Raw genomic sequence first — 16,866 nt, forward strand, 5'->3', positions numbered from 1 at the left:
TTTATATATATATATATAAACGATCTATGCGATTCGTGCCAAGAATTTTTCCGGCACGTGAAAATAACAAATGGCAAAGGCCACAGCTGGTACGCGAAAGTCTATTCAATTTTTCGTTATTCCGTAATGAATCAATCCTCAAAGCGAATCATACTTTGTAAAAAATCTCAGCGTTATTATTTAACGAAACGAAATATAATATCGGTTCAGTTATTTCAATGAGAACGTATAGGTAATAAATTTTTATTCGAATGTAATTCACTTTTCCAAGTGATTCTACAGGGTGAGCGAAATAAATTCTTACAAAGTTATTTTTTCTTCGGAAATATTAGAGATATACATCGTTATAATGATATATATATATATCATATTATTCGAATTTATTATTATTATATAATAACGGATATGAATAAAGAAAATTATTTACTGTTTATACAGTGAACAAATATTATCTTAATCGATGACAGTAATTTATAATAGTTTCTTCTTTTTCTTTTTTCGATTCATAAAAGGAAAATTGCCAATCACTATCTATAATAATTCGATAAAAACACTTTGCGACATTTTATTTGGACCTTATCCTATACATATATATATAGGATATATATAGGGTATATATATATAGAGTATATATAGACTATATGTATATACACAAGGATGTTCGAACAAATATCGTGCAACCGGTTAAAGTTACAAAGGAAGTTTAATAAAAGACATTTGCATGGCTCTGAGTCAATTACAAACTGTATCATAATAAAGTGTAGTCAATATAATTTTTTTTAAATGGATGTCTATACATTTTTTTTTTTTTTTTTTATTCATTTATATTTGCAATCGATCATTTGCAATCAAAATGATATTTAGTAAAACATTTCTAATATGTATCGTTTATAGCATAATTAAAGACTGATTGATGGATTTACATTATATTTGCTTTAATTCATATATCGTGCTATAAAAATACTATTATAAATAATATTTACAAATCAAATACTTCTCTCGTATATTTCGAAGATCAGCAATTCTGTTTAATTTAATCAGCAATTCTGTGCAATTAAATATTTCATAGTCCGACGATTTTATTTTTCAAATTGTACTACGGGAAAACTAACTACTTGTAATACTTAATATATCGATTATCTCGTAAACGACACATAATAATAATATTTTACTTAGATATGCTTTTTATTGTAAATTACTGCTGCTATATATAAATATGCAAAAAAAAATGATAGGTATCCATCTAAAAAAAAAAAAAAGAAAGAAAAAAGAAAAAACGAAAAAAAAAAAATACTATGTTGATCTTCATAACTCGAAAAGGTCACGAGTAAAGGAAAAAATTTTTACATGCACTTTATAACTGACTCGGAGCAATGCAAATTTCTCTTATTAAACTTTCTTCTAACTACAATCATTCGCGAGATATTTGCTCTGACGTCTGTGGACGAACTCCCTGTATATGTATATGTATGTCTCTCTCTCTCTCTCTCTTTCTGTCTCTCCCCCCCCCCTTTCTCTGTATATATATATATATATATATATATATATATATATATATATATATATATATATATATCATCGAATTTTACATTTTTTTTTCTCCGAACAATTTTCACACGAGTGAACGCGTGCGTCTCGTCGAATTAAACGAAATGCTTTATCGACAGAGGTTATCATCGAACGACAGGACATTGTTTGAAACTCGTATACATATTTTTCGCAAAAGAATTCGACGGTTCGCAGAATATTCGTGTTATTTTGATAAAACGCTTTCCCGATACCGTGTACGGCAGAACGCGCGGCCCGATTCGCGTTTGTCGAATAATAGACGAAACAACGTCGTAAACTACGGTCGAACGAACGAGAAATTCCTTCCAACTATCTCCTATTTCTCTCTCTCTCTTTCTCTCTCTCTCTCTCTCTCTCTCTCTAATAAATTCTCCATCCTTCTATTTATCGATGATTAATTCGTTACTCGTTTACTCGATATTAAGATGCATTCCGTTTAATTGAATTAAACAATGCAAATCGCTCGAAGCAGTTCATTCAATTGAGTTTTTATTATTTCACAGTTTTAAAAACGGAAAATAAATTGTAAAAGATAAACGCAACGTCATAACATACAAGAAAAAAAAAAAAGGAAAAAAGAAACGGAGATATAAAATAATAGTTAATTTTTAACCTTTTATTTCGAGCAATTTGAAATGATAAATTCGATAAAACGTAATGAATATTTAATCAATAACTACATACATACATATCTGCCGTAAGAAAAGAAGAAAAAAATCTTAATTATAACATCAATCTAAAGTGAAATGTATTTCATGACCTATATACGAGAATATAATACATATATATATATATATGTACACATATCGTGTACCTATCTACTATCTATCCAATGCCTATTTAAAGAAAAATAATATCTAAAGTAAATGTAAAAAAAAGAAAAAGAAAACAAAGAATAATAAAAATATCCCATCTTCTAATTCGATAATCTATAATCAATAATCTCACGATAAATGAATGAATTAAAAATAAATCGAAAATCATTCGAACGTGATATAACATCAAAATTTCATATGATTATGAGTTTCAAATTTATTGTTATATAGATTATAACGTAGGAAGAAGGAACGGAGAGACTCATCGTGCGCTTTTGAGGTTTCCTCGAAACAAAGGAGGTCGATCTAACAGTCTAACTCCGGAGAACGTTAATTATGTTACCTCATTGTAGCTTCCCAACGTGACGTTCGTATCCAAGGAAGCTTCGATTCGATTAAAAATCATAACAATTCTCTTAGAAAAATAAATATATATATATATATATATATATATAGACATTCGCCAAGATAAATTAAAATCGAATCGATTAAATCTTTGCGCTAATAATAATATTTCGGAAAATAAAATCTGTCAGTTTTCTGAATTACAACGGACAAATAAAAATGGAAATATAAAAATACAAGATAAATTCATGCTTAGAACGTTTCCTTGATCATTTTTATTAACAATTAATATCTGACCGATTTAAAAGCACGTCTTCATTTTTCATATTATTTTTACGAAAGATAATATTAAAATAAGAAATAGATCTCGGGATAAAAATATGAATAAATTTTAAAAGCAATTTTCTTTAGAATCAAGTATTTAACATCTGTCTGTTCCATTAGCATCATACTTATCGAATTAAGAAATTGCCTAATTAAACTGATCGTACGTACCATGCGACAAAACGTAATATAATAATAATCGTTAAACCTTCGTATTCCTAATTTGAGCATAACATATTGATTAACGGAAAATAAAACTTTTTGGAGATCGATCTATTTATTTAACGTAGAATATAAGAATGAAATAGATATAATATTTACTCTTTTCAATATCTTATTAAACCTGTACTATCTCTTAATTATAGATAACAATCTTCTGTTAGTACAAATGTTATTATCTTCAGTTTACTTAATTCAATATTAATAAAAAAAATCATCAGGAATAACTTTTAATTAATATATTTGTAATAATTGTCATTTTAAGAAATCTGTAATCCGTCGTACTAACGAGTATTTGATAATTTTAATGTTATTTCCGATTCACTCTTACCTTTCCTCGAAATGTTTATATCGATATAAAGGGAAGGAGGACGGGGTGAGATGAAGGAAGGGGGTAATGCGAAGAACAGAGAATTTAATGCTAAAAGGCGTGAACCTTTAGAAGCTCATCGAACGACGAAGCGCCTTCAGGGTCAAATGATACGAGTCGATATCCCTATTAGCCTCTCAAAGGTCCAACGATTAATTATCTTCCATGATAAATAGAGCATGTTCATCCTACTACGTACTACCTACTCGATGATGCACGATGCCCGCAGATCGCATGATTTGTAGAAAGAGAGAAAGAGAGAGAGAGAGAGAGAGAGAGAGAGAGAGAGAGAAAGATAGATAGAGAGAGAAATGACATGATTTCGTGCCGCTTTCTATTCGCTATCGCGATCGTTCGACACGCAAAATCCAGGCGTATGTTTGTTAGGTATAGTACTTTATCAAGTTTAGCCAAGTATGAAATCGTATTACTCGCTCTATCGAGTTAATAAAAGATCTCACGAGGATTGAGAAAAGTAATATGCATATATACATATACATATATATATATATATATATATATATATATATATATATGTGTGTATATATATCTATATATATATTGAGAAAATTCGTATAATTATTTTTCTTTGTCCACAGTTCAGAAAGAAGGGGGCACTCAACTGAAATTAGTAATCGACTATTTGAATAACATGCAAGCTCTTTTCAAGCCAATGAGGTACGTATGTAAATTTATTAAATATGTTCATTCAAAAGTTCATTACAATATCTCGATCATTCTATTTGAAATTATTTTATTTTTCTTAAATTGTTCCAATGAGAATGATATAGGGATAAAAAAGAAAAAGAAAAAGAGAAAACAAAAAGTAAATATTTTATGTGCTTTAATTTTTAATTTAATTAATAATAATTATAGAATGAGCAAAGTTTACGTAGAGATAAACGTAATTTTTTTTTTTTTTTTTTTTTTTTTTTTTTTTTAATAGAAAAAGAAAAGAAAAAAATATGACTTTTTTTTAAAGACAGAGATGAAACTATTGATATCTTGCGATAATAAGATTTTTATAATAAAGATACTTTCTTAAGCGTAATTTGAATTCGAAAGGAAAATAGGAAATATTTTCATGTGGAAACGAAACGCACGCGGAGGTGAAAAGTTCGATATCTCTGGTTTCAAGTAAAATCATGAAACGAAATTAGCGAAGGCAATTTGTTCGCTCGTCCGCCGCTCATTTTCCGCTCGAATCCTTTCAATGGGGGAACAAGGAGCCAGGGTTCAGGGACAGGGGTAGGGGTAGGGGGAGGAGGACCTGCTGTGGCAGTTAGATCTGTGTACTACGCGATAAGAGAACGAAATTAAGATTGAAACATTGGACAAGTTGATACGAGCGCGAGCGTCGACCTCGGCAAAACTTCCAACGGTAAACAAACCCAGAATTCTAAGAGAAAACGACAAACGAGAGAGTTTCCGAGTATCTACCATACTCATACGTATTTTTCCTATGTACGTACGTATTTGTTTTCGTATTTTTGTTCTTTTCTTTCTCATATTATAAAATTCCCAAAAAGTATTGATGAGCCTTTTATTATCCCGAGATAAAAAAGAAGAAAAAAGAAAAAGAGTCAATCTTTCGATATTTGCAGTAAGTAGACATGAAAATGCAAAAAACGTATTCACTTATACACATAATAAAAAAAAAAATAAATATGATTAAAAAAAAAAAAAAATAAATAAATAAATAAATAAATAAATAAATAAATATAAAATTAAAAATATCGTAACGCATGCGTATCTATTAGTTCGTAGATTTAATTATTCATTAGTTGATAAAAAGAACGATTTTATATAAGGACGGTTAATAAAAATCGCTCGTATTTAATATAGCGGTCGAGTCCAATGATGGTTTTGAGAAGAAGAAAAGAAAAGAAAAAGAAAGAAAGAAAGAAAAGAAAAAAAGAAAAGAAAAAAAGAGAGAAAAAAAATTAATCAACAGCGACAAATTTTCAGCGACTTCAATCGCTGTCGCGTTATCTTTGCAACTCGTGCTGGAGAACACCGACTGAACAGAGAGTAGTTTTTCCTGCGGTGCCAAGCGACGACGAAGTTACGTGGATGGGATTACGAGCACAATTACATAAGTGGACTCCCAAGTGCCTCGTGCCGTGAGAGAGCCACTCGAAATGGCCTTGCTCTTTCTCTTATATAGTCTCCCTTTCTTCTTTCTCTTTCTTTCACTCACTCTCTCTTCCTCTCTCTCTCTCTCTCTCTCTCTCTCTCTCACTCTCTCTTTCTTTCTTTCTTTCTCTCTTTATCTCGTTTCACTTTGTTTATCTCTCGAGCCTACTGACGCCTTTGTCTTTCTCCCGGTCTCTCTCCAGCCACTCTTGAAATAAACGATACGTCACATCCGCCATTGTTTCAATTTCTAAGTACTCGGAACGATCCTTGAGCGCGCTGCTGAACGTTTGTTCGCAAAGAAAATGGGGGTATTACGTGTGTGTAACATATGTGTCACGGCGAACGTGCAAATTTTCCAACGATTAATTTCTCGTCATTGAACGATTATCGATCGTTCATCGATACTATTCCCCTATTAAATATATTTTACAAATTTTTTCGTCAAAGAAATCTTTATCAACTACATAGATTGGATATAACATTTTAACACGCGATTTTACATCCCTTTTAAAATATACGTGATAATATTATCATCGACAAATATCATAACAATTTCTCGATATATCGATCGATTAATATAATTTAATTGAAAGTTTAACACAAAATTTCTTTAAGGAATATTATAACGTTATTAACGATTTTCTCGAAATTCCAATTACGCCATCTTTCGAAATAATTGGCAAAAATATGTATATTTCCCAAAAGTTCTTTACTCTCGCTTTTAATATTACGAAATGAGTTACCAAAGGTGAAATTTCATAAGGTCTAAAGTAATAGATGGGGGGTGAGGGGGGGAGGAGAGGAGCCAACGAAGAATGGTGCCGAGGGTGTCCGAGAAAGAAAATAAAACAAAGACAAAAGAATTTGTAATATCTAGAAGTGGAGAGAAAATTCGAGACAAGGACCATCGTGTGGCTTATTGCATTCTCTCTCTCTCTCTCTCTCTCTCTCTCTCTCTCTCTCTCTCTCTCTCCTTACTTCTGATGTTTCTTTTTCCATTTCACTCTCGCTCTCCGCACATTTGGCCCTTTAAACTTCCGGTCGGCCGAAGATTTCGCGATAAGTGGCCGAGCCGAGCTTAAACTCTAGTAATAAGTTCGGCGATAAGTTTCGTGGAAAGTTTTGCAGGAAAAAGATAGAGATAGAGAGAAAGAGAGAGAAAGAGAGAGAGAAAGGGAATGAAGAGGACTCTTGTGGGAGAATTTCATCCGAAATTGCAAACGTCGTCTCTCGGCCGGTGCAACCAATCTCACGAGCCAATCTCTGCAATAAGCTCTCGTTACGCGCGAAAAAAAGACTCTGCGTGCTCGCTTTCAAACGAACGAGCATATACACGTGTATATATATATATATATATATATATATATATATTTATCTATATACGTAGCTACCTACATAGATACCTACATATGCACATATATATAGATATGTATATAGATGTATACATACATAGATACTTGTTTTTTTTCCTTAGACAACTTGTGAGCAACTCGAAGCCCTCCCTTCGTAATCGGGTTCTTCGTTCGAGCTCCGCGATCCAAATCGAACCTTTCTTTCCATTTTCAAATCGGTTTTTACTTCTCCTCCTGAGCTTTTATCGTCCAAAGTTTTGCCAAACTCCAAGAGAAAACCCCTTTTATATTTTATTCGCGGATTTTGGACGGCAAACTTTGTTCTCTTTATCCCGTAACTTAAGCTCAGGAATCTAATGGACTTCGATCGAATTAAAAACTTTCTTGTCGTCTAATTACTATTCCTATCTATCGAATATTATAAAAAAAAAAAAAAAGAAAAAGAATAAAGAAAAAAGAAACGAAAAAAAGAAAAAAAAATATGTTGCGCAAAAGGGACATGCTTGGGTTACTTGGAAAAATATATTCCTTCTTTTATTTTTTATTGATCGGTCATTTTTAAATGTCACTATGACAACTTGATTATCACCAGTCACATTACACAAATCAATTATTTGATCAATTATTAGATCAAAAATATATTTGAAATTTTTTCGTATTGTTAAAATAACATAATTAATGAATTTTATAACATCGATTATTATTTCTCGATAATTAAAACTAATCTAATTCAATGGAAATATTAAATCGAGCTCATATTTATTTCCAAACTATAGAATCCGATAGAATGCATATAATAATAATAATAATAATAATAATAATAATAATAATAATAATAATAATAATAATAATAATAATAATAATAATAATAATAATAATAATAATAATAATAATAATAATAATAATAATAATAATAATAATAATAATAATACTAATAATAATAATAATATTAAAAATAATAATGATAATAATAATAATAATAATAATAATAATAATAATAATAATAATAATAATAATAATGATAATGATAATTGTGAATTTTTCGTAATTAAATTTTGTTTTAATTGAATTACTTGGCATCGAATAATAATAATAATCCAATAAAGTTCTACTTTTTAATACGATCGACACTAATTCTTGTTAAGTTCAAGATTCCATTTATTATTCCATTTAGCAAGTTCCTAAAGCGCGAGATTCATTTGAATTTCACAATCCTTCTCTTTTCAACTATCGATACTTATCTCTCTTCTTCTTCGTCTCTCTCTCTCTCTCTCTCTCTTACTCTCTCTTTCTCTCTCTCTCTCTCTCTCTCTCTCTCTCTCTCTATCTATCTATCTATATCTATCTCTTTCTTTCTATCTTTGTCTCTCTCTCTCTTCTTTTTCTCTCATTCTCTACCTCTTTCTGATTACAATTGTGAAAGGGTGTGAAAAAAGAATGAGAAAGCTCTAAAAACAAACAACCCTTGATACGATAGAATATTCTCACGAGTAAAGTTGAAGTTAAATCGTGTCAGAGTAAGAGAAATATATATATATATATATATATATATATATATATATATATATATATATGTATATTCGCAAGACCACCTTACTACTGGTGGCGCGATTCTGCTCGAGACAAGCGCAAACGACTGTTAACTTTTAATCAGATGCAAATTACGCACTAATTACCGTACCGCCGGCGTATTAATTAGTCCGGCCTGGACGGAAAAGTTGTCGACCGCGTACTACAAGTTTTGAGATTCTCTTTCTCTCTTTCTCGCTTTTTCAAATTTCTCGATTATTTGTGTTTTTCATACTTGCGACGTATAAAATGACACATAAAATAGATCACGATATCTATTAGATGAAAGTAAAAGAAAAAAAAAAAAAATAAAAGAGCCGATTTCTCCCTTCCTTTCTCTCTCTCTCTCTCTCTCTCTCTCTCTCTCTCTCTCTCTCTCTCTCTCTCTCTCTCTCTCTCTCTCTCTCTCTCTATCTATCTATCTATCTATCTATCTATCTCTCTTTCTTTCTCTCGTACGTGAGTAAAACAATTCCATCTTTCGAGTATCGCGTTTTTATAGATTCGATCAACGAAACGGAACGAAAGTGAAAGATCCACGATGAATGCTCTTCCATCGTAGATCGAATCGAGAGCGATGAAATAGGATCTCACCAATGGATTTCGTATTCGGAAAACGCTTTAGAAATATCCGTTTCCTCTTTAAAGACAAAAAAGAGAAAGAAAGAGAGAGAGGAGGGTAGGGGGGAAGAGAGTGTGAGTGAGAGAGAGAGAGAGAGAGAGAGAGGGAGGGGAAGGGAAAAAAAACAGTCGACGTACTCTTCTGCTAGCTTTAAAGGAATTCATGCGACGTGCTCGAATTTTAGGTTCGGTGGTTATTGTCTGCCGTACGCGTATACCGGGTGGCCCCGTAAAACCAGCTGGGAGCTCATCGAGTAAATATTTGATCACGGAGAGGGTTTGCGATGCTCTCGTAGAAGCTAACGCTTTCGTTCTTCCATCCTTCTCCAACCCGCAACCTTCTTCCTTCCTCTTCCCCGTTACTCACTGTGGTGATCCTTCGACCCAAAAACCAATAAAACTTGGGGATTTTGTATTAGCATTTTGTCCCGCTCTCGAAGTCTTTCGTCCTCGTTCTTCCCTCCCCTCACTCACATCCCTTACTTCAGAACCGGGCATACGAACTACGGATTTTCATTCGCGATATCGCGATATCGACTTTTATTTCTTTCTTTCTTTCTTTCTTTCTTTCTTTCTTTCTTTCTCTCTGCTCCGTTTCCTATGACAAGTATAACAAATTTTAACTCTTTCACGAATTGTCTCGGAGAATTACGTTTTCGAAGCGAAAAAGTAAACAGAAACAAAAAAAAAGAAAGAAAGAGAAGGAAAAAATAAAAAACAAAAAAGAAAGAAGAAACAATATTACGCGTGATCGTACTATTTCATAGGACGACGTATCCGCGTTAATTATAGGTACATTTCGATTTAATTAACAGGATCGATCAATATATATTTAATTAAACGTTTAGATCAAGCAAATTAGAACGAATGCAGTCGAGGTACAATGTAGTCGATAGTAATGCATCGCGCTTTCGTGAATTTCGTTTGTGTACGTACATTACCGATAAATAGTTTGTATTCGTTAATGATTGTGAGAGTTCAATACTGTCTCACTCGGTTTCATTTTCTTTTAGATTTCCACGAGAGCAACAAACTCTACCAAATCATTTCTATTTCACCGATTTCGAAAGACATACGGCGGAGATTGCATCTTTCCACCTCGACAGGTAAAATTGAAAAATCCTTTTTGTTATTACGCTTTATTATAAAAAGTCAATAAAAATAATTAATGAAAATAATTAATAAAAATTATTTGAACAATAATTATTTGAAATAATGTTACAAATGTAATAATTATAATTCATTGAATTTCTAAGGATTTCAGGCAGAAAGTATAAAAATAATTGCTGTCTATCTAATCGTTTCCGAAAATGATCACTAATAGTCACAAAAAAAAAAAGAAAAGGAAAAAAATTCTATTATTATTATTATTATTATTATTATTATTATTATTATTATTATTATTATTATTATTATTATTATTATTATTATTATTATTATTATTATATATACCTGCTCGTGACTTAATACGTTAGCAAACATTTTTCTAACTGTTTCTAGATTGTTGGGTTTTCGACGGGCAATGCCGGTGACTGGAAGAACGTTAAATATAACAACAGAGATTTACAACATAGCCGATGGCGAATTACTCAAAACGTTCTTCGTTAGTCCTGCAGGTAACCTTTGTTTTCACGGAAAATGCAGTTACTACTGTGACACGGCACACGCGGTTTGCGGAAATCCGGACACCTTAGAGGGTAGTTTCGCGGCTTTTCTACCGAACAAATCATTTGCAACGAGAAAGGCTTGGAGACATCCCTGGAGAAGGAGTTATCACAAACGGAGGAAAGCTCAGTGGGAGCATGGTATTATGCACTATCTTTCTCTTTCTCTCTTCCTCTCTTTCTCCCGTTAAAAAAAAAAAAGAAAAAGAAAAAAAAAACAGAGAAAAATAAAACGATCTTACAGATTCACAATACTGTTCGCTGGTGAAAGAGATTCCTCCGTACGACGAAGGACGAAGACTTCTCGATCTGATGGATATGTCGGTCTTCGACTTTCTCACAGGAAATATGGACCGACATCACTACGAGACCTTCAAGATATTCGGAAATGACACTTTCACCCTCCACGTCGATCATGGCCGTGGCTTTGGGAAACCTTTTCATGATGAGACCTCTATTCTAGCACCCATATTACAATGCTGCATGATCAGACAGAGCACATTGGGTATCCTATTAAAGTAAGTCGTCGAATTTCTAACTAGATCATATAACGAGGATTGTACGATACGCGTTTTATCGAAATTGCTCGGACGCTCGTGAATCTCTCTCTCTCTCTCTCTCTCTCTCTCTCTCTCTCTTTCTCTCTCTCCTCTCTTCGATCGGCAAAATACGTTACGCGGAACGAGACGTCGCAGCACATTTTTCGCGTCCGTCCCGACGAAAACCCCGAAAAATACGAGCACGATAAATTCGCGGCAAAAGTAGTAGTCTCGTTCCCTCGGGATTTTCTCTCGGACAGGCCTTTCTCTAAGCGATCCTGACTTTTTTACGAGTCTTTGCGTCGTTGTTAAAAAAAGAAAAAAAAAAAAAAAAGAAAAGAAAAGAAAAAAAAAGTAAAAGGGGGGATAAAAGAAGAAAGAAAAAAAAAAAAAAAAAAAAGAAAAGGGAAGAAGATAGAATATCGTTTCGTGATACGTTATCGAGATTTTTTTTTTTTTCTTTTTTAATGAAATATAATTAAACAGAGGAAAAATTCTCTTATGCCTATACGTTATCGCGAAATTCGATCGATCCGAGTTACGTTCCAACGTGATAGATACGAATTAAATATAATTAGGCTTGCTTCCTTCTAAGTAGCGCTTCGAATGAAATTGTGCTACTTGTTAAAGAAACCCACACGGTGTCCATTAAATACGATATTATAGGATAATCGCTTCCTGCGACTACTTCGTTGCGAGCACTTTATTCTACTGTCAAAAGGGATACTGTGTTTAGCGAGCAGATCGTATCGTAAACGGTCATCGTTCCGATCCGTTCCGGTCCGTTCTCGATTTATTTTAACATATTAGCGATTGATAAGATAAAATTACGTTTACCTCTTCTAAGACATTTTTTTAATTAATGAACGTTACAAGTATTCTTTGCGATTGTTTCGATTTAAAAAAAAAAAAGAAAAAAAAACAAAAAAAAAGGAAAAAGAAAGAGAAAAAGGAAGAAAAAGAGAAAAACAAAGAAAATTTTAAATTCGCTTCAACTCTTTTTTAATTATATACTTTGTGAGATGCTATTGCATATATAATGTTACATACGTAATTTTTTTTTTTTTGCGATTATTTATAAAGATAAAACTGTTCGTTTTTAAATGAATACTAATGTTTAATTATTTTCTTATTATTTACACGATATCGTATAGAATAGATTAAAAAATGGATCTTTCGATTAAAGGTTTCACAATGGGCCAATACGTTTGAGTGCAGCCATGAAGCAAAGTATGGCAAAGGATCCAGTAGCACCAGTTTTATGGGAACCCCATTTGATCGCTTTAGATCGAAGAATTGGCATGATCTTGCAAGCCATCAGGGAATGCATAAATCGCGAAGATTCCGAACAATTGGTCGTTCAATCCGAGAAAAAAGAGAAAGCTGGAAAATCCTAACCCTTTACATTTGATGGAAAAAAAAAAAAAAAAAAAAAAAAAAAAAAAAAAAAAAGTAAAGCCAAATCCCATTGAAGCAGTCTCACGGGATTTTCTTAAAAACCCCTGAAGACGCTTCGCTCGCAAAAGAATCAACTCGATCCTTCCATCATACGTATGTACATACAAATGTATAATAATTATTATATTTATAATATACCTTACATCTTATTTCTATTAACAACATGGTCCTTCCATTATTTTTTTGTTTTATTATATTTAAATAGTTTCTTGCACGATAAATGTGTACAAATAAGTGAACAAAATAACAATTAATTTTCTTTCTTTTTATTTCTTTTTCTTCCTTTTCTTTTCTTTTTTTTCTTTTTTTTTTTTTTTTTTTTTTTTTTTTTTTTTGCAATTTGGGAAGAAAGAGCTATGTACAAATCAAAATATAGGAAATTATTGTAAAGAGAAAGAAAAAAAGGAAGAAAAAAAAAAGAAAAAAAATAAAGGATAAAAAAGCAAGCAAACAAACAAACAAACAAACAAACAAACAAACGAGCACGTAAAATAAAAAGAAAACTTTTTGTAAATAAGTGTATCATAGAGATAGAGATGTGGGTATTTCGAGATATCTATCGATCGGGACGTCAATAAATAACGCGTTAGTAATGAGTTTTTAAATCAAAGAGAAAACGATCGGCAGGCGCGTGTAAATAAGTCAAGAAAAATACGAGAAAGATGGATTCGTAGTGTTATTATCTTCTTTTCTTTATTTTTCTTTATTTATTTTTCTTTTTTTTTTTTTTTTCCTTTCAAAAAAAAAAACCTGGCAATTATCGCACGCAAAACGATGTACTTAGATTATTACCGTTTATAACGATTTTTCATCTTGTTTATTAAAGGGAAAAAAGAAAAAAAGAAAAAAAAGAAAAAATGTATAGCCACTAATGAAAATCACTGTGTACATTTTAATCCGTCGTGTATTTATATTCCTAACTTTATTAAATATATTTTTCAAAAGAGAACGTTAAATCTCCAAGAATGTAACATAATATATAAATATATAAATATTACATATATATATATATATATATATATATATATATATATATATATGTATTTATATACGTATGTATGAATGTATATATATTTGTTTGTTCGTATGTCTGTTTGAATACATGTATGTATGTATGTATGTATGTATGTATGTATGTATGTATGTATGTATGTATGTATGTATGTATGTATGTATAGATAGAAAAATATATTGTATATGCGTGCGAGAAATTTTGTATAAAACGTGCTTTTAATACACGTGCAATTCTGTGGACGTTTCTTATCTGCACCTGTATATCATCGATATGTCAATGAAAGAAACTTTTAATGACAATGATTTTCTTCTTAATCTTATTAATCACATCCTCAAAATACCTTATTATACCCGTACATACGTATATTCAAAAGTAACACAATGATGAAATACGTAATAAAAAATTAAATTTATCGTAAATCTTTTAACCCGAATGAAATGATCCGATTAATATAACATTTTAATGAAGATATCTGTAAGATAATACTAAATCGAGCGAAATAATTGGATCGTATATTTTTGTTCCCCGGAATTAAAACTTTATCGAACGAAACCTTTTTATTATTTTTCATTTTATTAATATCAAGATAATCTAAATTCCCATTACTATTTCTCGATAATTTTCGAGAAAGTCACTAATGATTTCCTTTGACGAAAATTCCCATTCTTACGAATTATTGATAACTATGTCATTCTCCTGTTCGATTGATTTTTCTTCATTGAATAAAGTTCGACTATTAATAAGTTTGTTAGATAGGAAAATAGATAAAAAAGAGAGAGAGAGAGAGAGAGAGAAAGAAATAAGTCCGATATAATTAGGATCGCGTTTGTTCGATTCTCACAGATACTTTAACATCGTTTCTCTCACTTTTATGACATTTGATGATGTCAACAGTAACGTTTTTATATGAAATATTTATGAACTTGGAAACGCTCAAGCAAGTACAAAGACAACATCTCGTTAACGAGGAAAGAAGGAAGAAAAGCTTTTAATTAAGCGAATTTACATTGAAAACAACAAAAAAAAAAATTACGATGTAACCATCCTTCATGGTTGATTATTATTATCATTATTTATTTATTTATATATTATTATCATTATCATCATTATTATCATTATTATCATTATTATTATTATTATTATTATTATTATTATTATTATTATTATTATTATTATTATTATTATCATTATTATTATTATAATATTATTATCAAGAATGTACGATGGACGAAGTAAAAGCTTACAAGTGAATAGATTCATCTGGCAGAGAAACTTATGTGAAATATTTCTGGAAATAACGATTTTGTGGTTGGCTTTTACGACGGAGGGAAAAAAGAAACGAGAAAGAGCTGTTTTTTTCAAATAGATAAAAATTAACGTGTAGAGCGATAAAAGTGTGTAGAAATATATAATATTTTTTGTAGGTAAGTAGACACATAATAAATATTATGAAATATATTCTATTAAAATTATATCGTTTGAAAAAAAAAAGAAAAAAAGAAAAAAAGAAAAATAAAAAGAAGAGAGAAAAGAAAAAGTAATTCTTTGAGAACAAGTTGGTTTTTTTTATGAGAAGTAAATATTATTGAATTTGAATACATTCTATAAAAAATCATATGGTCTAGAAAAACAATTTTTTGCGACCGTTTTTTACTGTTCTTTTTTCCTTTTTTGTCTTTTTTTTTTTTTTTTCTTTTTTCTTTCTTCTTTCTTCTTTTGGTGCGACGCAAATATTGTCAAATATATTCCATAGAAAATCATATTGTTTAGAAAAGAGAGAAAGAATAAGTTTTTAAGAGAGAAATAATAAGAAATAGTTAGTTCTCAAGAATAAGTTATTTTTTTATTTTTTATCTTCTTTTTTTATATTTTTTAGGTGCAACGACGAACTCCCTTGAAAAGAGATAAAATACGGCAATATAGGAAGCAAAATACGTGGGTATATTCTCTCGTATTAGAGGAACATCGAACTTTCGACGGTAAACGCATCCTCCAATGGAGTATTCCGTTTGAAAAGTACGCTTGCCGTGTGTGTTATCTCTACAAATTTGCGGCTGCCTAACTTTGTTTTCCAACACTTTGTTCTTGAGTGCCCTTACCCTGGCTCCGTTCGCTTGAGCCCCTCACTATTCGCACGATGGAAAGACAAACGTTGTTGGATTTTTCTTGAGGATCGATAAGATTAACCGCGTTAACGGATCTTCCAAGGACGACTTATTGTTAGTTTTATCTTACCCTAACACACACCGAAACATGAACGAATAAATGTATATACGTATATATGTATATATGTATCTATGATGTGTGTATATATATATATATATATATATATGTACGTACAATGAAGTGCTTTCTGGCGAAGGATATCTATGTCTGCTTTGCCAAACTTCCTTTTACATATCTCTTCTATTATCCCTCCATTTCTATGTTACTAAAGAAAATATCATCATATATATATATATGAACATGAGAATATTTTAAAAACAAATATGTTGATAAAGTTGATCTAACTTTGTCGAATCCCTAAATTTAAAATGTACATATATTCTAACTACTCACAATTAGGACGTAGTAGTAGATAATTATACAAACACTGTCTTCGAAGCTCGATCTCACCGATCGATAAAAGAACTTGTAAGGCCATCTATCCGTAGAATGTATAAACTAACTTTGATAATAGCGCGGATCTCTGATGATACGTAATATTAATCTACGTTTTATATCTATGAACTTTAGATATCTATTATGGAAACTTGTTCTTTTTCAAAACAGATATAGATATTTCCGTGGTAAAAGGAAAATATTGAAATGATACTCGATAGAAACAAAAAACTAGAAACTAGTTGGAAAGAGAAAGAGAGAGAGAG

The 16,866-nt window shown here is 31.0% G+C and overlaps 1 protein-coding gene and 1 long non-coding RNA gene across 2 annotated transcripts in view; one reads left to right on the forward strand and one right to left on the reverse strand.

Moving 5' to 3' along the window:
- The window catches only part of LOC124952242 (extracellular serine/threonine protein CG31145), a 52,956-nt gene extending 39,480 nt beyond the window's left edge, over positions 1 to 13,476 (forward strand). The window contains exons 5-9 of the mRNA XM_047501792.1: positions 4,242 to 4,320; positions 10,337 to 10,429; positions 10,824 to 11,128; positions 11,232 to 11,505; positions 12,713 to 13,476. Of these exons, the coding sequence (XP_047357748.1) occupies positions 4,242 to 4,320; positions 10,337 to 10,429; positions 10,824 to 11,128; positions 11,232 to 11,505; positions 12,713 to 12,923 (962 nt within the window). The 3' untranslated portion in view covers positions 12,924 to 13,476. The remainder of the gene's footprint in view (positions 1 to 4,241; positions 4,321 to 10,336; positions 10,430 to 10,823; positions 11,129 to 11,231; positions 11,506 to 12,712) is intronic.
- Positions 13,477 to 15,627: 2,151 nt separating this feature from the next.
- LOC124952511 lies at positions 15,628 to 16,584 on the reverse strand. The gene is made up of 3 exons (XR_007101928.1): positions 16,559 to 16,584; positions 16,340 to 16,430; positions 15,628 to 16,235 (listed from the first exon to the last, which is right to left on the reverse strand). It is a non-coding gene; the product is annotated as an uncharacterized LOC124952511 (long non-coding RNA).
- Positions 16,585 to 16,866: the final 282 nt, after the last annotated feature.

Source organism: Vespa velutina, chromosome 10 (genome assembly GCF_912470025.1).
Source record: "Vespa velutina chromosome 10, iVesVel2.1, whole genome shotgun sequence".
NCBI lineage: Eukaryota > Metazoa > Arthropoda > Insecta > Hymenoptera > Vespidae > Vespa > Vespa velutina.